The 21,146-nt window shown below is 57.0% G+C and overlaps 1 protein-coding gene across 2 annotated transcripts; it reads right to left on the reverse strand.

The window, feature by feature from the left end:
• Positions 1–940: 940 nt before the first annotated feature.
• CHLRE_17g730817v5 (uncharacterized protein) lies at positions 941–6,318 on the reverse strand. 2 transcript variants are annotated; one of them, XM_043072424.1, is made up of 11 exons: positions 5,924–6,318; positions 5,503–5,808; positions 5,281–5,367; positions 5,015–5,187; positions 4,615–4,791; positions 4,138–4,323; positions 3,756–3,974; positions 3,345–3,585; positions 3,176–3,248; positions 2,846–2,977; positions 941–2,684 (listed from the first exon to the last, which is right to left on the reverse strand). In XM_043072424.1, the coding sequence occupies exons 1-11, from the start codon at positions 6,267–6,269 to the stop codon at positions 1,490–1,492; spliced, it is 3,135 nt and encodes a 1,044-aa protein (XP_042914883.1). In that variant the 5' UTR covers positions 6,270–6,318; the 3' UTR covers positions 941–1,489. The 2 variants fall into 2 exon arrangements, with proteins under 2 accessions (XP_042914883.1, XP_042914884.1); XM_043072425.1 differs by having other exon boundaries at positions 1,088–2,684.
• Between the last annotated feature and the right edge of the window lie 14,828 nt (positions 6,319–21,146).

A 21,146-nucleotide genomic window follows, 5' to 3' on the forward strand; every position in this document is an offset into this window, starting at 1 on the left:
AAAGTACTGATGCAGTGCTAGAGTCCAAGCGCAGTGTATGTTACATTATTTGTGAAATTTAATGAGCAGGCGCCCCGGTGATAGATGACGGAATCAGAGGCGTCGGACAGTCGGAGGATTCCGGCCCTCCGACACTTCCATCCTTGCGCGAAATATAGCGCCCACTGATCTGATAAGTACTTTTCATTCTTCATGCGTGATATAATATATAATGGCCGCTTGCTATATTCAGTCGCATACTCCCGCGAGCTGCCTTGAGTTCCCCGGCGGCCTGCCCCATGCCTCTCTCCCCAAGAGTTCCCCAGCGGTTCTTCTAGTTCCTCTCTCCGTGCGAGTTTACCAGTGGTTCCTCTCTCCCCCCTCACTCCAGCCCCCGTGATAGGCCCCCCATGCTGATCAGATCAGCACTGAATGCAAAATCACGGTGTCCATGTGTTGGTCGTCCTTGGAAATCAATGTACAGACCCCCCTGCACCCCCCCCTCATTGGCTTGGGCTGGTAACTGCCCTCCGTTCACGTACAGGTGCGTCTTCGTCTTTGTTGTTGGACGCTTCTACCTGGCGCTCCTCCGTTCGCGTACAGGTGAGTATGTTAGTTTAGATTTGCAAGTAGTTGGGCGATGGGGTCCGCGCGTGGCTCGCACTGCTGACATGACTTCGGAGCTGCTCTGGACTGCTCCTTCTACCTGCTACTACACTGCCCAAGCCCGCCCGACTACCTATGGTGATGTACCACAGCTCGCATATGCGGCTGCAGTTTCTCCTTGCAGCATGACTGTTTCCTTACGGGATTAGTTCAAAGTTAACCCCCCCCCTCTTACACCGCGGGTGAGGCGCCTGGGGGGAGGGGCAAGCCGGGGTACTGCATAGCGGTAGGGGTTTGAGCAGGGGTCGTATCTTGTTTGCGGGGGAATGTCTTGACCCAGACATTCCTGGCCTCTGGAGCGGAAATTTTTGTCAAGGGGGTAGACAAACAGGCCCCCAAATCCACGATTTTTTTGTCTAGACAAAGTGCCTTTGTGGAAGCCATGTAAAATGTCTAGACATCTTGACATGTTGCAATTTCGCTTTTTCGCAACTGTAAACGGCGGCTTTTGTATCTGTTTCACGCAGTGCAACACTAATGAACAAGTCCAAATGCGATCATATGCACAGGCATGTCGCAGCGCGTTTCCCCAAGCAACTCTGAGCCTTCGCTTGCCTGCGCGGCGTACATGCTATACCTGCTAACTGCTTGCTGTCACCGAAGTGCCGGGGCCAAAGCCATGACCAGTCACAGTTCTACCGCACATACACACAGGCAGAGCGCCATCGCGGCCTAACCGCTTCCAGTTTAGTCATCTTCACACGTCGGCACACACCCTCGTGCATCGAATCCCCAATACACTATCGTCCCTTCTTTCAACGTTTCAATCATACACAATCGTATCGGGTATGTATTTGCTAGATGGACCGCTTTCAAAGAATTCAAACGTTCGTATGCCAAATTATTAGCACGAGACATCCACATTCTGAACGGCCTCCTCCTCAGCCTCCTTCAGAAGTGCCTTGACATCAATCTCACACACACGATGCTTCACACGGGACGGGCGGGCGTTGTGGCTGCTGCGCTGGGGCACGCGGCCAAGCTTTGCAGCGAACTTCTGAACTGCAGGCCCCAGCAGCGTTGCATCAAACTCAGCATACGGGGCAAGGGAGACACCAGCCACAGGTCGCTGCTGGTACGCAATTGGTGGGCCCACAAGGCGCACACGCATCAGTACGTCAAGGGTGCCAAGCTTCATGCTTGCCCGGCCAGGCGTCTTGATGTCATTCATCGCGCTGAAGCCACGCTCAACTTCTGCCGTAGATGGCTGCAGCACAAGCATAATCTGCACCAGGACAGTGAGCTCACGGCCCATGCCAGACAGCCACGACAAGAGCCTCTCATAGAACGGCCTCGCCTTCATAACATCACCACTCTTCTTCTGCTCCTTTGCCACTGCAATCAGGCGCGCCCGAGCCATCACCCACTGGTCAACTGCCAACAGGCAATCATCACCCAAGACGGGCTTAAAGTGCTGTGCCAAAGCGGCCACCTCTTCCTCGCCATACTTCGGCACACCGGAATCAGCAGCCAATGCACGGGGGCCCAGCACCCCAAACTTTGCAGCCACTGAGACATCAGCGGGGAATCGCATTTTGATGTTCTCAACCAGCTTCTTGACCATGCTGCTGAGAGCAAGCTTGCTGCGGAATAGAGTCTGAGGGAAAGCCGCCCAGCTCGGTGCCGTAGGTGCCGTGTCATCATCGTCGCTGCCAGACTCCGCTGTCGTGTCAGTGTTGGTGTCAGAGCCGTCATTGTCGCTGTCAGACTCCGCTGTCGTGGTGGCGGTGGTGGTGGTGGCAGGCGCGATCGTCGTGGGAGGGGTTGTCAGCACCATCTGGTGGCCGTGGAACACGCCATCCTTCGCTGCAAGGTCCTTGATCAGGGCCTGGATGGGTGCCGTAAAGGATGGAGGTGCGTTCGACGTCTCGCCCTCCTTGTGGTAGGTGTAGGCGTTGATCAGGTGCCGTAGCCCTAGTTCCAGGTACTGATGCACGTCAACGAGGGCGAGATCACTCTGCTGGAACCACTTGCTCAATTCCGCTGTTGCAGCCAGAACTCCGTCAATGCAGGTGATGAGCAGGAGGTTGTCCACCTGCCTGCAGGTGTGAAATAGCATGTGGTAGTGATCGCGTTTTAGTCCAAGACAGGAACGCAGTCACGGACACACATGCAGCGGACATACGCACTAGAGCACGAGTGCGCGCCCACGCCTACTTGCACACGCTTGCATTCCTGACATCCCAGGGCATCCACACACCTGAGCCACTCGTAAATCTCGGCCGCGGCCACATCCTTCTTGTCCTTCTTCCGCTCATTGAAGAAGGCAAGCAGGATCGGGTAGGTAATCTTGATCCGCCTCACACACTCAGACCGGGAAAGCCACCGAACCCTGCGTAAGTTTGCGCAGTGTGCAAGCGGGATGTATATCAACCCCTCAGCCTCAGCAGCAGGTAGCACGCAGCTTGTGAAGCCGTCTCACCCTACTCCACAGGCTAGGCTACCGCCGTCCACACACCCACATACACACTTACACCCACACACCAGCGCACATGTCAGCAGGTAGCAAGGCACGACGTGTGCGGCTTACGTGTGCGGCTTCAGGATCTTGTATGCCTTCGCCTTCCTTTCCTTGTACATGTCGTTCAGAGCAGCGGTTCGCACTGTAGGACACGGTGTGCACAAGTTACAGCAATACATCAAAGAAGCCATTCACTCACAACTCGCCACACAACAACCACTAGCGCGCCCAAGCGCACCTGTCGAGGTCTTGGCGTAGTTGTAGATCTTAGAGAGCATGTTGTCCACCTTGACCAGGGCAGGGAACTCCTTGAAGAAGTCCGCACAGGCCAGAGCCAGTCGGTGCGCAGCGCAGTGGCTAGTCAGGACGCAGGGCCAATCCGTCTTGATGCGGGTCGCCACTCCACAGTGCTTCCCAACCATAACGTTGGCACCGTCACTGGTGAAGGCGACAAGCTTACTCCAATCAATCTTGCTCTCCTGTACGTAATTGGTTGCAGCAGGCACACGCGGGGGAGCAGAACACACAGCTCAGCACACACAGCCGACACTGTCCGCACGTCCGTGGCTCTACATGCATGATCTGTCCCTGCGTAACCGCACAATCTACTGCTCGAGAAGGCCACGTGTTCACACTGTTAAGAACGCACCGTGAACACCTCCTTGAGCCTGTCATAGATGTTCACGGCCGTGGCACCATTGTTCATTGCCTCCAGTTGCAGAAACTCAGTCTTGATGCTGTCATCGGGCGCCACGTATGTAATGTACACGGCCAGGTTGTGCGAAACAGTGCGGTCAGTAGACTCATCAATCATCATGGAGATGACAGGAGATGCCCTGATGTTCTTGAGTTGTTCCTCTGAAATTGCCTGCGCAGATCGCGGGTTGTCAGTCGTTAGCATGCGCACCGGTATACTTGGCGAGGGTATGATACAAGGACAGCACCAGCATCCAAGCAATGGCATACCATCACGCCAAAAACGAACCCAATCCCGTAAGCTCCCGCCACAGCTGCATATGTTCAGGTCTTACCTCAGACAGGCAAGCCAGCATTTCCGACGCTTTCTCCGCGGTGTGGTATGGACCGGAAATAGTGATACCACTGCCGCATGCCTTGGACGCATCGCATTTTCGGCACGTATGCGCCTTGCAGTCATGCTTGCAGTCAGCGCAGTTCGCAGCCTGGAGTTTGACCATCTTCACATAGTGGGTCAGGGGCTGCGAGCAAGCAGGAAGGGTGCACGTTGTAACGTGTCAGCCGATAAAGATGCAGCCGAACGCCATGCCTGTTGTACATGCCGTATGCATACACTACAGCACACTACGCCCACTAGTACCGCTTACCAAATGTGCCACAAACGTTGCTACACCACCACACACCAACACACCACAAACGTTGCTACACCACCACACACCAACACACCAAACGAACACACACCAGCACGCACGCGCGCCGCGCCCACATGTGCGCCATGCACAATTGCCCACGCGCCGCGCTCACAAACGCACCATGGCATCCTTGCCGCAGGCGTAGGCCGAACGGATTAGGCTGCACAGCGTTGGGTTGAGCTTGACCTTCTGCTTCTCGACAATGTTGGACATCTTCGTGTGGTTCTTAGCCGCGCCTATAACGTCCAGATGGTTCTTGGAGAGAAGGTGCTTGTTGAACAAAGTCATGTTCATGACCTGCAGCAGAACACAAGGGATTTGCAAGCTTACGCAAGCATGCGGGGAGGCGGCTGGGTAGCAGGTCCTGTCTTAGCTGTCAGGCTGCAGCTGTAAATGGGTACCCCAGACGGTGCGCCGCAGTGCATGCGCTTGCTTGCGTGCAGTATGCGCACACCCCTAGTCTCTCCTAATCCGGCTCACACGCTGCATTGCCAGGCTACATGGTTGCAAGCACACTCACTTTGTTGCCGCCCTTGGTCCAAACAGAGGCCTTCGCACCGGGGTGCTTCATGCAGGCAAGGCACAAGAACGTGCACTCAGGAGTCCTGACGAAATTGTGCCCGATCCCATTCCAACGGCTGGTGTTCTTGATGTTGACGAACTTCGCAATACGCACTGATTCATTATTCCAATCTGCAAGCAGGTGGAGTGTCTCGGTTAGTAGCAGGTGACCAGTATGCCCTATGCGTAAAAAAGAAGCCCGCACGCTCGTGCATCGAAGCTTACCGATGGCGCCATGGCCGCAGGCATTGCGGCCACGCTTCGTGCCCATGTCTGCAACCTTGTCGTTTCCATCGTCTTCGCTAGCCTCAACTGCATATCAATGCGACATGGTGTTCAGAAGCCAGTAAGGGCATGCACGAATACGTAGCACGTAGGAAGGCACGAAGAGCAGGCAAGAAGCAGGAAGGAGACAGGAACTGGCAGTAGGCCATGAGGCTAACTCACCGTCATCCATGTCGCTTTCGTTGTCAACATCAACAATTGGCGGGGTAGCAGGAATCGACGACCCAGGGCCACCGGCGGCGGCCGCGAGCGACTCCTTTACGGTGGCGGGCTTGGCAGGGGGTGTGGCGCTGGTCTCGGCAGCGGGCGCGGCGCTCTTGGCAGCAGGCGCGGGAGCGGGCGCGGCGCTCTTGGCAGCGGGCGCGGCGCTCTTGGCAGCGGGCGCGGCCGCGGGCACGGCGCTCTTGGCAGCGGGCGCGGCGGTCTTTGCGGCCTTGGCGGTGGGCGCCACAGTGCGAGTGCCAGCGCCTGAGAGGTGAGAGGGAGAAGGCAAGGGAGGCACAGGTTGAGACCAGGCCACCCAGAACGGACAGGGCCTTCCAGTTGATGATCACATTATTTCTGCACCCAGCCACCAGCTTACCGCGCGCGGCCGACATCAGCATGGCACTGATGGTGCGCGCCTTTGCCACGGCCTTGGGAACCGGCGCCGTCTTCACGGGGCCCGCCTCATCGTCACTGTTCGTCAGGTCCATGACGATCTGTGACTCAGCGGGCTGAGCAGCCTGCTCCGTGCGCTTTTGAGCCCCGTCCTTCAGGGGGGATCCCGCAGTTGCGAAAGCCACAGTGCCGGTCACTGCAGTTTCAATCCTAGCCTTCTTAGTGACCTTGGTAGAAGGTGAAGGCGACAGCGACGCCGCTAAGACAGCGGCGTAGGTGCGCGCCGTAGGCGCCATGGCGGTCTTGCCCGGAGTGTTAGAGGTGGACATGCTGTGTAGAGTTGCGTAAGAAAAGATAAATACTGTATACAACTGTGATAGTAACGAGAACATGCAAATATAATGGAAGTTTGGATTCTTGATTGCGAAGCCCGATCATGCAGCATGATACGCAAATTATCGGGCAGTAAATGTGCTCATTCCTTTCACGTACTTCACAATGTGCTTTAAGCAGCTCCATACTTGAGATTTCTCATACTGGACATGGACATGCCCAGGACATGCAAGCGTGCGCGTAGTACACCTCGCAATGAACACGATGTGACTGATCCATTCGGCTACATGGGGGCAGTGCAGCAAGGCGGACACGGGGCGGAGTTGGCAACACTCGCGGCAGTCGCACGCCAGGCAACCGCATCGACACGGACGGAGCCAACTGCGCTTGTCAGCAACCCGGATGAGAGCAGGATTGGTGCAACGGCGTCACCCATTATGGCCCATTGTGCTGTTGAAGATGTCGGCCAGGTAATGTCTGGCAACTGTACGATACGCCAGGATGCCTTAAATGTAGTCTTGCGTGTAGTCTTGCGTGTAGTCCCCTCCCTTCACTCCGTCTGCGTCTGCGTGTATATCGTTTGCTGCGCGCATTCATGGACGCTTGCGTGTGCAACACATGCTATGCGTCACGTGTGTTCAACTGTCAAGGTGTGGTGCGTGTCATGCCTCCAACTTCCTGCCCCGCCATTGCGCCTTGACTTGCCATACACCTCGCGTACCGTGCGCAGGAAGAATGGCGGCCATACGACAACAAGTATGAATGCAGCAGGACTGGTATTGTGCGGAGGAGACAAGACGGAGGGGCAATTGCAGTGCGCATGCTCAGGGGAAGGCCATGGGTTTACATAAATAGAAAGTCCGTTCAGTTGAGCACTGTTATGGAGGCCTGTTGGAATGACGCATAGGCCGCTCAGAGTTTCAGGACCTGCTTGTTGTAGGAACTTCAAGGAGTGAAAGGGGCTGCAATAGCCTTTGCTGCTGGCTGCAACACGCATGGTGTGAGCGTTATGCAGCCTCTGCTGCTGGGAGGGGCACTGGGTGCGCAGGCGGTGTCAGGAGCCGTAAGCAGGGACCGGGCCGCGACGCGCCCATCCGCACGGGGCCTGTAGGTTGATGCGGTATGCCTGGCGTGTAGAACGCGCGCGCAAACACATGGTACCATGTGATTACAGCGCTGGAAGCTTGGGGAGTCGCTGGTGTGGGCCGTATGCAGCCTCTGCTGCTGGCAGCCGTAAGCAGGGACCGGGCCGCGGCGCGCCCATCCGCACGGGGCCTGTCGGTTGATGCGGTATGCCTGGCGTGTAGAACGCGTGCCCCAACACATTGTACCATGTGATTACAGCGCTGAAAGCTTGGGGAGTCACTGGTGGGGGCGGTATGCAGCCTCTGCCGCCGGCAGGGGCACTGGGTGCTCAGCCGATGTCAGGAACCGTAAGCAGGGACAGGGCAGTGGCGCGCCCATCCGCACGGGGCCTGTCGGTTGATGCGGTATGCCTGGCGTGTAGAACGCGTGCCCCAACACATTGTACCATGTGATTACAGCGCTGAAAGCTTGGGGAGTCACTGGTGGGGGCGGTATGCAGCCTCTGCCGCCGGCAGGGGCACTGGGTGCTCAGGCGATGTCAGGAACCGTAAACAGGGACAGGGCAGTGGCGCGCCCATCCGCACGGGGCCTGTCGGTTGATGCGGTATGCCTGGCGTGTAGAACGCGTGCCCCAACACATTGTACCATGTGATTACAGCACTGGAAGCTTCGGAGTCGCTGGTGGGGGCGGTATGCAGCCTCTGCCGCCGGCAGGGGCACTGGGTGCTCAGCCGATGTCAGGAACCGTAAACAGGGACAGGGCAGTGGCGCGCCCATCCGCACGGGGCCTGTAGGTTGATGCGGTATGCCTGGCGTGTAGAACGCGCGCGCAAACGCATGGTACCATGTGATTACAGCGCTGGAAGCTTGGGGAGTCGCTGGTGTGGGCCGTATGCAGCCACTGCTGCTGGCAGCCGTAAGCAGGGACAGGGCAGCGGCGCGCCCATCCGCACGGGGCCTGTCGGTTGATGCGGTATGCCTGGCGTGTAGAACGCGTGCCCCAACACATTGTACCATGTGATTACAGCACTGGAAGCTTCGGAGTCGCTGGTGGGGGCGGAATGCAGCCTCTGCCGCCGGCAGGGGCACTGGGTGCTCAGGCAATGTCAGGAACCATAAACAGGGACAGGGCCGCGGCGCGCCCATCCGCACGGGGCCTGTCGGTTGATGCGGTATGCCTGGCGTGTAGAACGCGTGCCCCAACACATTGTACCATGTGATTACAGCACTGGAAGCTTCGGAGTCGCTGGTGGGGGCGGAATGTAGCCTCTGCTGCTGGCAGCCGTAAGCCGGGACAGGGCAGCGGCGCGCCCATCCGCACGGGGCCCGTCGGTTGATGCGGTATGCCTGGCGTGTAGAACGCGTGCCCCAACACATTATACCATGCGATTACAGCACTGGAAGCTTCGGAGTCGCTGGGGAAACGGCATACCAAGCCGCTGCCCACCAGGCCGCACATGCAACCGTCCAAAATCACACGCCCAGCAATGCCAGCCCATGCCTCTTGCATCGCCCGCGCCCTCCAGAATGCTTGACGCCCTGCATGCGTCCCTAGCAGTACAAGGTTTGCCATGACACACGCATGTTGTCAGGCGGAGAAACCGCAGACAGGGCATTCCAAGCCGCTGCCCACCACGCCGCCCATGCAACCGTCCAAAATCACACGCCCGGCAATGCCAGCCCATGCCTCTTGCATCGCCCGCGCCCTCCAGAATGCTTGACGCCCTGCATGCGTCCCTAGCAGTACAAGGTTTGCCATGACACACGCATGTTGTCAGGCGGAGAAACCGCAGACAGGGCATTCCAAGCCGCTGCCCACCACGCCGCCCATGCAACCGTCCAAAATCACACGCCCGGCAATGCCAGCCCATGCCTCTTGCATCGCCCGCGCCCTCCAGAATGCTTGACGCCCTGCATGCGTCCCTAGCAGTACAAGGTTTGCCATGACACACGCATGTTGTCAGGCGGAGAAACCGCAGACAGGGCATTCCAAGCCGCTGCCCACCACGCCGCCCATGCAACCGTCCAAAATCACACGCCCGGCAATGCCAGCCCATGCCTCTTGCATCGCCCGCGCCCTCCAGAATGCTTGACGCCCTGCATGCGTCCCTAGCAGTACAAGGTTTGCCATGACACACGCATGTTGTCAGGCGGAGAAACCGCAGACAGGGCATTCCAAGCCGCTGCCCACCACGCCGCCCATGCAACCGTCCAAAATCACACGCCCGGCAATGCCAGCCCATGCCTCTTGCATCGCCCGCGCCCTCCAGAATGCTCGACGCCCTGCATGCGTCCCTAGCAGTACAAGGTTTGCCATGACACACGCATGTTGTCAGGCGGAGAAACCGCAGACAGGGCATTCCAAGCCGCTGCCCACCAGGCTGCACATGCAACCGTCCAAAATCACACGCCCGGCAATGCCAGCCCATGCCTCTTGCATCGCCCGCGCCCTCCAGAATGCTTGACGCCCTGCATGCGTCCCTAGCAGTACAAGGTTTGCCATGACACACGCATGTTGTCAGGCGGAGAAACCGCAGACAGGGCATTCCAAGCCGCTGCCCACCAGGCCGCCCATGCAACCGTCCAAAATCACACGCCCAGCAATGCCAGCCCATGCCTCTTGCATCGCCCGCGCCCTCCAGAATGCTTGACGCCCTGCATGCGTCCCTAGCAGTACAAGGTTTGCCATGACACACGCATGTTGTTAGGCGGAGAAACCGCAGACAGGGCATTCCAAGCCGCTGCCCACCAGGCCGCACATGCAACCGTCCAAAATCACACGCCCGGCAATGCCAGCCCATGCCTCTTGCATCGCCCGCGCCCTCCAGAATGCTTGACGCCCTGCATGCGTCCCTAGCAGTACAAGGTTTGCCATGACACACGCATGTTGTCAGGCGGAGAAACCGCAGACAGGGCATTCCAAGCCGCTGCCCACCACGCCGCCCATGCAACCGTCCAAAATCACACGCCCGGCAATGCCAGCCCATGCCTCTTGCATCGCCCGCGCCCTCCAGAATGCTCGACGCCCTGCATGCGTCCCTAGCAGTACAAGGTTTGCCATGACACACGCATGTTGTCAGGCGGAGAAACCGCAGACAGGGCATTCCAAGCCGCTGCCCACCAGGCTGCACATGCAACCGTCCAAAATCACACGCCCGGCAATGCCAGCCCATGCCTCTTGCATCGCCCGCGCCCTCCAGAATGCTTGACGCCCTGCATGCGTCCCTAGCAGTACAAGGTTTGCCATGACACACGCATGTTGTCAGGCGGAGAAACCGCAGACAGGGCATTCCAAGCCGCTGCCCACCAGGCCGCCCATGCAACCGTCCAAAATCACACGCCCAGCAATGCCAGCCCATGCCTCTTGCATCGCCCGCGCCCTCCAGAATGCTTGACGCCCTGCATGCGTCCCTAGCAGTACAAGGTTTGCCATGACACACGCATGTTGTCAGGCGGAGAAACCGCAGACAGGGCATTCCAAGCCGCTGCCCACCACGCCGCCCATGCAACCGTCCAAAATCACACGCCCGGCAATGCCAGCCCATGCCTCTTGCATCGCCCGCGCCCTCCAGAATGCTTGACGCCCTGCATGCGTCCCTAGCAGTACAAGGTTTGCCATGACACACGCATGTTGTCAGGCGGAGAAACCGCAGACAGGGCATTCCAAGCCGCTGCCCACCAGGCCGCACATGCAACCGTCCAAAATCACACGCCCGGCAATGCCAGCCCATGCCTCTTGCATCGCCCGCGCCCTCCAGAATGCTTGACGCCCTGCATGCGTCCCTAGCAGTACAAGGTTTGCCATGACACACGCATGTTGTTAGGCGGAGAAACCGCAGACAGGGCATTCCAAGCCGCTGCCCACCAGGCCGCACATGCAACCGTCCAAAATCACACGCCCGGCAATGCCAGCCCATGCCTCTTGCATCGCCCGGATGGACAGTTCGGTCTGCATGAGGAGGGCGCGCAGGACAAGTCAACAACAACATCATCTCCCGCACCATCATATCCCGCACTATGGTAGCATGCGGTCCCCACCTCCGCATGCCAACTTGCCCCCTAGTCGGGAGCGGTGTCTAGTTGAGATGGGAATCCGGCGCCAGCTGAACCCACCCCCAAATCCCCATGCATGCCCAGCGTAGAGGACCGTTCTAGCACCCGTGCAAAAGTCACGTTGAGGAAGAGTCGTCGGGGGCCAACGGGCTCCGGGACCACAAGAAGACCAGAACGTCACCACACGCCGGCCGGACGGGCCGGTACAGCCGACCCAGTAAGCGGTCGGTACTCTGCTCCGAAGACCCCGTCGCTGAACGGGGATCAGCTTCCAGATGCACTAAAACACTATTGACACTGTAGCCCAGCAGCTACTCACGAAAACATTATCGTTTGCTCCTAATTTTGTGCCCCACTTCTCCATTTGTTGTGTGCCGACGGCAGAATGTAATGTGTTTCATGTTGAATTCTTAATATCACTGTGTCCTAGTCAATGTCCCGTGATGGCTCCCCATTCCTCGGTCAATTCCCTGGTCCTTTTCACCGGTCCTTTCCCCGGTCCTTTCCCCGGTCCTTTCCCAGGTCCTTTCCCAGGTCCCGTTCTTGTTGATTCCCCTACGCATGGAGGAGTAGCATGGTTGAGCTTGACAGCAGCCCCGCCCTGAGTGCGAGTGGTTCAGTGCACTCCAATACGAAGCTGCTGTCAAGGCTGCTGTATACCCCCTCTCCCGCGCGCCTCGTCCCTGCCTGTTTTCTTCAACCCCTCCGCAGCTCCACGGTTCCGCCCGTGCACGGGGTCCATCCCTGACTTCTGTTCATTCCTGACCTCTATCGTCTCAGCTTTTCTTCACTGTGCGCGGGTTAGCTGGACCATGGACTGTGGAAGGAGTTGCAGCGGGCTTTGCACCCCTGACAACTCTGCGTGACTGAAAATGCGGCATCCCCGGCAAATCCTCGTCACCGGCTCTGCGCATCTGCAAAAAGGAAGACTTGATCGGGGTATCCTTCATCCTCGTCATATCGCCGAAAATCTCCTAACAGACGATGACATTCCCTCACTTTCTACAAAATATATATGTCACTATGGTAGAGTTTGCCTCTCCTCAGACACCGCTTGTTTTGTTCAAAAGCGTGCGTGAACCCCCCCCTCCGTTTGTCTGGAAAATGGCCAAAATGGCCGTTTAATGTCTGGAGACATTAAGATAGGAGCCCTGGGTTTGAGAGTAGTTCTAGTTTGGAGGAGGAGGCCACGGTGGTGGAGGAGGAGGAGGAGAAGGAGGCGGCTGCAGGGAGTGCATGGCAGAAGGCCATGAAGCAGGGCAAGCAGCGGTCACCATGCCACTGCTATTGATATGCTTGAAAGAACGCAACACGCACAAGCAAAAATGACGTTGTAGAGCCGAGGCCAGTGAGCTAGCACAAGCAAAAGAAAAGCGCTCTGCCGTATATGCTGTAGACTGCTGTGACTACTGTGACCCCATAACTATGGCCTGGAGATATTGGGTATCTTTACTGTTAAGCTGTATGTTGAGGAGCTGTTCTTTGAGAGTGTCTAGTATGACTGTGATCTGCTTTCTGGATGATGAGTGGTGTGGAAATGAATGCGTACGTAGACCAGAGCGGATGGCGGAGTGGGCTTGCAGGCGGCACGAGAGTAGGCAGTCAGTAGCGCAAGTTGCAAATTCACATGTTACCTCGTAACCGACGGTAAGCACTGTGGACGGTCGCGCCCAGGGCCGGCTGACGGAAAGCGGCTGCTGTGTTGGGATGGCTGGGCTGGACGACGGCGGCCGGGTGTTGCTTGGGACTACCAGAAAGGATGCGCCCGAAACCAACCTGGAGAACACCAGCCAGGGATGGCAGAAATGCAGGGTGTCTGCCTATGTAACAATAAAGCATGGCAGCAAGTGCAAGCAGCTGTCATTTGATATTTGCTAAGCTAGTTACAAGGGTGCAGATTGGCTAGGTATTATGGTAGGCTAGAGTTGATTGATAACGTATGATGCTTATTGGGCTGCATGAAGTGTGCTGCCCAGAGTCCTAACGACCTGAGGCTGGAGCTGCTGCTGGTACTATCCAGCCAATCCTCAGGCTTGCAAACTGCTGCCATCTCAAGTGACAAATAAACTGTGGTTATAGAGCCAATCCACTGGAGACCTCTGAGTATTTGTGTTGTGTTGTGTACACTACTTATACTACTGAGCATGCAGCATGATATCACAACCACCTTTCTAAGCAAGATGTTAACAACCTAAACAACACTGGCTGTTTTGCACCCAAGCAAGATGTTAACAACCTGAACAACCGACTGGCTGTGTTGCACCCTATGATACGGATACTGAACTTTTTGTGTGCCTGACAGTGTTTATGCATGCATTTGCCTTCTCCAACATGGGTGTGATGTGCTGTGCTAGGGGTGGTCCTGTGTTGTTGTTAAAATGTACCCCCAGTGTCTTAGCCAATTCAATCATGTGCAGTATTTTTTAAGCGCCAGCAGCTGCTGCTGCTGCTGCTGCTGCTGCTGTTGCTGCTGCTGCTGCTGCTGTTGCTGCTGTTGGCCTTGTGAAAGTCCAGAAATACCACAACTCCAGTGTCTGCCCCAAGCTAGAGGCTACATTGTGACTGTATTTCTTCATAGAGTTGGAGAAGGTCCTAGGTATGTGTCTCCTCCACTGAAAGGCGGCCTCCTCTACATTCTTGTGATTAGCCATGTGCTGCTGGCAGGCTTTACCAAGGCCTTGCTAGCCTCATTTAAGGCCTACTTTAGGAGCATGCTGTAGATCTGCATCTTTTGCTGCTTTGCTGGTATCCCTTCAAAACCTTTGATTTGAGTTCCCATAAGCCTTCTTGGAAGCCATGAGATATGAAGGATACAAGTATTGCAGAATCCTGGTCCAACAATAGCAACAGAAGCAAGTTGTGATGTTATCAGTCTATGCAAACCAGATATGCTTGCAGTCATCCACACGAGGTAAGAGCCCATAATCCAATCCTACAGCATAAAATCCATACATCCACATATGCAGTTCAGGATCTTCAGGGGGCCTCTAGGTGCCACTCTCTGTCAGTTTCTCCAAGTCAATATTGATGCTGTATTCTTCAAGCTTGTCAATGATACACTTGTATTTAGAAATGACTACCACAATACATGGCAGACCTCAAGCCCCTTGATTTGAACTCAGTACTATGGAGTCCCTAGTTATTATATTTACTCTTGCCATCATAGCTCTTCACCAATATCTACCCATACTCCTTGATAGATGAACCTTAATAGACCAGCAGGTGCTGCAGGACATCCTGTGCTCCAGTAACAAGCTCCTTCATTTCATGTTGCTAGTTGCAGTATCCTCCAGCTCGTTTTCTTGGTTGTTGTATGACATGTGTTCAGGTCCAGCAGCCTCAGGCCTCAGCTGGGCATGCTCATCATGGAAGTTATTAGTGTTAAGGTACTGGTAGTAGGGCTGGTAGGCCAAGAGCATGCCAGTCCTCTCATCCCTCAAGAGAGGATAGCAGGAGATCAGTATGGTAACAAGGTTACCCTGAGGGGTAAGTGCTGTGGCCACAGGGATGAATGGGATGAGTGCTGTCACAACTGGTGGCTCAACTGGTGGCACATCTGCTATGTTCCTCAGGTGTTGGATGTTAGGGACACAATGCTGGGGTCCAGCATTGCCACAGTTCATTGTAACTACTGGTATGTATATGTGGAAGTCCAGGTCTAGCAATATCTTTGTGAGAAATGCCAATCGGCAAGCTGGGCTCACTCTAAATAGCGATAAGTTTGCTGCATGGGCCAATCTGCTCCAGGAGAGGCCCTGCGCTCCAGGAGGGGGCCCTGCGCTCCAGGGCCGACAGGATCTTGGATATTCCTTACAAGAGCTGGCTCTACGAACGAAGCCTTTGCCTCTCCTTCTGCCGCACTAGTTATTTTGTAGGCAACTTGCAGCACAGCAGCTTGTTAGGTCCAGAAATAAGGGTGTCAAGTAGGTCGAACTCACGGGCCATTTGATGCAAGTGCCATCTCACTGCACTACCGCGACTGACATACAGAGAATTGTTAAGCATGGCGGCCGGCGCGCGGCCTCCGTTGCCGTCGGTACCGGCAACATGCGTTCTTGGAGAACTGACTCTCGTGCTTGCAGTGATGCGGCCGAGACTCCTCTCAAACGATAAATCGTTTTCTTGATGCGTAATGCTGCCTCGACAAGCTTTGCCACATCGTTGAACTGCGAGTCAAGCGGGCGGCGGGCACGATGCTGCTCGCAACGGCCAGCAGGCCTTCATGAAGGCCCGCAAACGGTGCAGGCAACAATGCAAATATGATGCGAATGTGTACATGTAATCTAGGCCGCAGGAAACGGAGGCCGTAGGAAACGGGGCTGAGAACACATTTAAGAGCCCACCAACACGAGCAGCACCACCGTAAATGCCCCGTTGCCCTATTTCCTTACCTCATTTGACCCGCAATGACAATGCGTTGCACAAGCGGTTGCCGAATAGATGCGCCTCGGTCGGCGCACGAGAATGTGCTCGCTTGCCACCGAGCGAGGTAAGGTCCGCGAGCACACGAAGGTGTTGCCCGCACAGCACGCCTGGAGACACGTCCTAAAGACGGCGAACAGCTCACTCTAGCCTGCTGACCCCGGTCGTAACTTCTGCGCAGCAATGTCGGTCCCTTGCACGCGTAACAGGCTTTGCTTGTGACACATGGTATACTTGGTAAAAATTTGGATAGCTTGCTAAATGCCCGCTAATGAAGCTGCTGAGTAAACATGTGCCACTTGCGCTCTCCTAGAGCTGTTTTGTGTTTGGGGGTCTTGTCTTTGGCTGTCCCTTCTTCGTCATATCCATTAATAAGGGAAGACCTTACACTTATCATCAGATGAGTGGCAACCGTTTCCTGGATCCAGCAGGGATGCATGATCAGCAGGGATCCATGATGACTTGGTGAGTGTATGCCTGTTATCTATCTTCCCTTGCCCGTGTGTTGTGCTTGCAACTGCAGCCGGTGTTTGGGCGTATCATTGACCCTGAGCAAATTGAGTTTCTGACAGACCACCGCATTGCAGACAACGTCCTCTTGCTCCAACTTACTCCTGGCCTGTTGAAAGCTGCCAACTTAGCCCATGAGCCCAGCTACCCGAGCCTAGTGGTTTGGACAAGATATGGGCAGGCAGCGATGCTTTTCTGTCACACAGACAACACAGCAGGGGAACGGGTGGGGGCGCGGGGTGGGTGGTGATGCAGCCATGGGGCCGACGGTGCTCAAGAGCAGTGGGCGGGCAAGGGCAGGCGGCGTTGCCATGCTGTCCCGTGGAGCAAAGCAGAGTAAGGGTGGGTGTGGGGGGTGCGGGGTGATTGAGCACCGTGCAGCCTCTGGCCAAGGACAAGGGCATGCGGCGTTGCCATGTGCTGTCCCGCGGAGAACAAAGCAGAGTACGGGTGGGGGGGCGGGGGTGGGGGGCGGGCGGGGGTGGGGGTGGGGGGGAGCGAGGTCGGCGTCGCCGAGCTGGCACCTCCCGCCAAAGTTCGCAACTGTGCATTTCTGCGTACATCAGTGATATGCATGGATACGTGTCCTCGTCATGGACGTGAAAGGTTTCGTCTTTGCGATCGAGCGAGTTGGCTTTACATTTTCATGCTCTAGTGCTTTCAGACAACCTGATATGTGCTACCTGTGAATTGCGATGTAAGTTACCGCTCCGCGCATTTTCGTGCCTGACAATGAAGCGCAGTTACTGGCCTCGTTCATACGCTGCACTCGCTCTTGCGCCCTGGGACCAAGATCACGTATAGAGGAAGCTATGATCATTCGTCTATGCTAATGCGTTGGGCCGAAATCGTGCTGTACACGACGACGCATAGGATGCGTCGCACTTTCCAGAGGACCCGTAGATAGCTGGCGCGCGTCGGATGCTGCTGCCCAACTCTCCGCGCTGCTGGCCCGTGTACCGGCGGCGTGGAGGGTGGCGGCGTCGGCCACACTGCATGCGCCTGGCGGGGTGGCGGCATGGCGCGGCCGACGTGCCCTTGCTGACCCTCACGGTGAAGCAGGCAACCCAGCTTCAACTTGTGCCTGCGTACGACGCGCTCCGTGTGCGTCACCTGGCCTTCATCCAAGAGGACTACAGCGGCGCCGCTCCACCAGCGGAAGCGATTCATGTGCTGCGGGCAGCCCTGGCGCGGCTGTGGGCTTTGGTGTGGGAGCCGCGACACAAGGAACCGCTCTGGCGTCTGGCAGTCAATGGGTTCACGGGCTTTGGGATGCTTGCGGCGTGGGCCGCGGATGGACGCGTGGAGAAATGCCCGTGTGGGACTCAGATGACTGCTGGGGCTAGGGTTCATCACTTCTGGGACTGTGTGGTGGCAGAGGCTCTGCGTGATGTACTGCGGGAGCATGCGAATGTGGACATCACACGGAACCATTTGTGGTTAGTACAGGCGCCACCAGGGCTATCGCAGGCAGTGTGGGACATCGTGTGCTTGGCTGCTGTGGCGGCCCTGGAATACGGCCGACAGCGCCTTTACGCTTGCCGTGATGCTGCAGACCGGACTGCGGAGGTTGCTGTTGTGCAACGGATAGGTGTGGAGGTGATTGCGGACTTCTGGTCACGGCTAGCTGCGTTTGTGAGTCTGCGTCGGCCTCCGCGCCACTGGGACCTTGTCCCGAACCAGCACCCATTCCTAGCGTCAGATGATGTTGGAGGGGTTATCTTGGTAGGGACAACAGCGGACTCGCCACCCGCCTCACCCTAGCTTGTCAGCTTAGGGACTCGCAAGAGGTAGTCTTATGACGCCGACCCACGGCTTTGGTGAGCAGTGCTAGCGTTTGCGGTGAGCCGGGCCTGGGGTTCCTCCCCTCTCCGGAGGCGAGGAGCATGGGGGTCATTCGGGGATCTCTCCTCGGGTGAGCATGCGTGTCTCGTACGTTTTTGGGGCCCTGGCTTGGTCCACGGCTGTCGTCCCACATGTAACCTCTATCAGCTCCCCCAAACTCGCGTGAAAAGGCCCTGTGTGTGGCGGCCTTCCTAGACTTTTACAAGGCATATGATATGGTGGACCTCTCTTTTCTGCTTGCACGCCTGGAGTGCATGGGTGTGGAGGTGTTACGTGGGTGTACCGCCTGTTAACTGATACACATGGGGCGGCATTGGTGAATGGACATGTGTCAGGATGGGTGCTGTTGATGGCGGGCGTGTGGCAGGGCTGCCCGTTGGCTCCATTGCTCTACCTCGCTGTGGTGCAAGCCCTACTGTCATGGCTACACAGCCGGTGGCAACACCCCTGCACTTGTTGGTGCAGGGGGCCATGGACCGTGTGCTAAATAAGCAGCTCAGCCTGGCAGGCAAGCCATTTGCTGAAAGCCATGACTGAGTTGCCAGTGGTGACTCTTGTGGTGCCGCCTGAGCCGGGCGCGTGGGTGAGTCAAGTGCCATTGTGGGCTAACCCGGCGCTGTGTGAGGACGGCCGCACATGGGAAGTGGCTTTCACGGATTTGTTCACTCTGCCTGGTCGTGCTTCCCAGCGAACATGACACCATCCACATCATCGAAGCAGGATACACCGCTGACACGAACCACGCCACCAAGCAACACGAAAAAGCACAACAGCACCAGGCCCTTGCAGCCGACCTGCGGGAAGCGGGATGGAAAGTGCAATACACCCCGCAGAGCGCCATCAGCCTCGGGTTTGCAGGCACAATCCGCAAGGACCTCCACCCCCTCCTCACCTCCCTGGGCGTCACCTCCCACAAAGCCAGGCAGTGCTGCGACACCCTACACGACCACGCAGTCGCCACCCTCAACCACATTATCCTGACCAGACGGCGCCTCGAACGGGGACTGCCACCTGGCGACCCAGGCGGGACGTAACACCCTGGCGGGATGCAGGCCTGGCCTGCACGCCCGCCTTCACATGCTCGGTAGTGGGGGCGTACAGGAGGCGGGCCTGGCCCACCTCCTCATCTCCCCCCACTCCCTTAATCCACACCACTTGCCTACGGCAGGGTGTCTCTATTTCTATTTCTATTTCACTCTGCCTGGACTGGCGTGTGTGGGCCAGCTGGTTGCAGTGCATGACAGCCTGAACGAATTGCGTCAGGTATGTACACGCCCTTGGGTGTGGGGCTCCCGGTTTGGTGAAGTGTGTGGGGAAATGTATGTGACTGCTGTATGGCGGCGGGTGCTGCACTGGAGTACACGGGCGCGCCTGCTGTCACCCCTGCCATGGCCGGTGTCACCTCAAGAGGCAGCCGACCGGTTTGCGGTGGCGGTGGCCCTTCTCCCCGCTGGCTGGGCTGCCGCCGCGCGTGCTGCCCAGCTGGCTCGGGGGCTTGCCGCTGTGCTGCCGCTCCCGGCGGCCGACACTGTGAGTGCTACAGCAGAGTCAGTGCAACAGGTGGTGCGGGGGCTTGGATGGCTGCAGTGCGGGGGGCCGCCCAGCCTGCTCACTGCCTACATGGTGAAGGCAGGGACCGTGCTACAAATGGCTCCACAGTTAGCCGCCCTGAAGGCTAAGAGTTTGCAATATGTGTGCGACATGGGTGTGTCAGTGGTGGAGGCTGCCCTGGCGGCGGGGGCCTTCATGTGCACCTACGTGTGCACCTTGGCCCGCTTGCCCACACACATGCACACACACACACACACACACACACACACACACACACACACACACACACACACACACACACACACACACACACACACACACACACACACACACACACACACACACACACACACACACACACACACACTACTCGCCACACGCTGCACGCAGGGGGCTCCCGGGGCAAATCAGGGCATTGGGTCTGGCACTTTGTTTCCTACCCCCACCCCCTCGATGGGCGTGCCTTACAGCTTGGTCGGACTGTCCCTTTGTAATATCGCAAGCAACCTTACAGCTGCCGTTACAGCTTCAGGCTTGCTTGTCGCACCCCCTCTATGCAAGGTACCGCATACAGCGCTCGTATCTTTCTTCGAAATTTGCCCAAAAAAGCCTCGGGTGGCAGAAATGTTTTGATCTTGACTTGCAATTTTGGCCAAAACGCACGGGATCTTGGGGGTTCTTTCGGCAAACAGACGAGACATTTTTGGGATTCGGCCACTTTTGGCCGCAGGACAAGGGGGTTGCAGCGGCTACTCCACGGCCGAAGCCTGCGTGGCATATGGCAAGAAGACTCAGAGGGCTGTATTTATGGGTGTTGACGGTGGGAGAGTGAAGTTGGGTCGGCGGGAAGCAGGGGAGGAGTGAGCGTGTCGTGTCGGTGTCGACATCTGAATGTTCTGGGGCATTGGGTTCACTGTATTATTCCCGCGCAATTGGCGTCCGACAAGATCGCCGACACCGCCGCAAACGAACCTTGCAGGTTGGGGGCGGAGCCCCCGGAAAAATTTTGGGGGTGAACGAAGCGGCGGCAGCCTGTTTCGTCAACCAAACGAAGCCATTTCAGCCATTTTAAGGAATTTGGCCACTGACGCCGCCCCTGCCTTTATAAGATACGAGCGCTGCGAGTCCGCATACCACAGCCACGCCCCCCCCCCCCATCCCCTGCTGTTTCCCCTGCTGTTTCCCCTGCTACGTACTCACATGCACTGCACTTTGAAGAGAAGTGTACTGGTGCATAGTACGTGTACAGCACATAATGTGTGTTTGACTTACTGAGCAACTCGGGTAATTGAAATGCAACCAGCGCTCCTATCTTAGTTAGTGCGCCCGCCTGCGGGGCTTGCGCCACCTGTGTGGGATGTGGTTTGTCTCACTGCTATGCCTGCCCTGGACTTTGGTCGGCAGCG

The sequence above is a fragment of the Chlamydomonas reinhardtii genome, chromosome 17 (genome assembly GCF_000002595.2).
Source record: "Chlamydomonas reinhardtii strain CC-503 cw92 mt+ chromosome 17, whole genome shotgun sequence".
Classification (NCBI taxonomy): domain Eukaryota; kingdom Viridiplantae; phylum Chlorophyta; class Chlorophyceae; order Chlamydomonadales; family Chlamydomonadaceae; genus Chlamydomonas; species Chlamydomonas reinhardtii.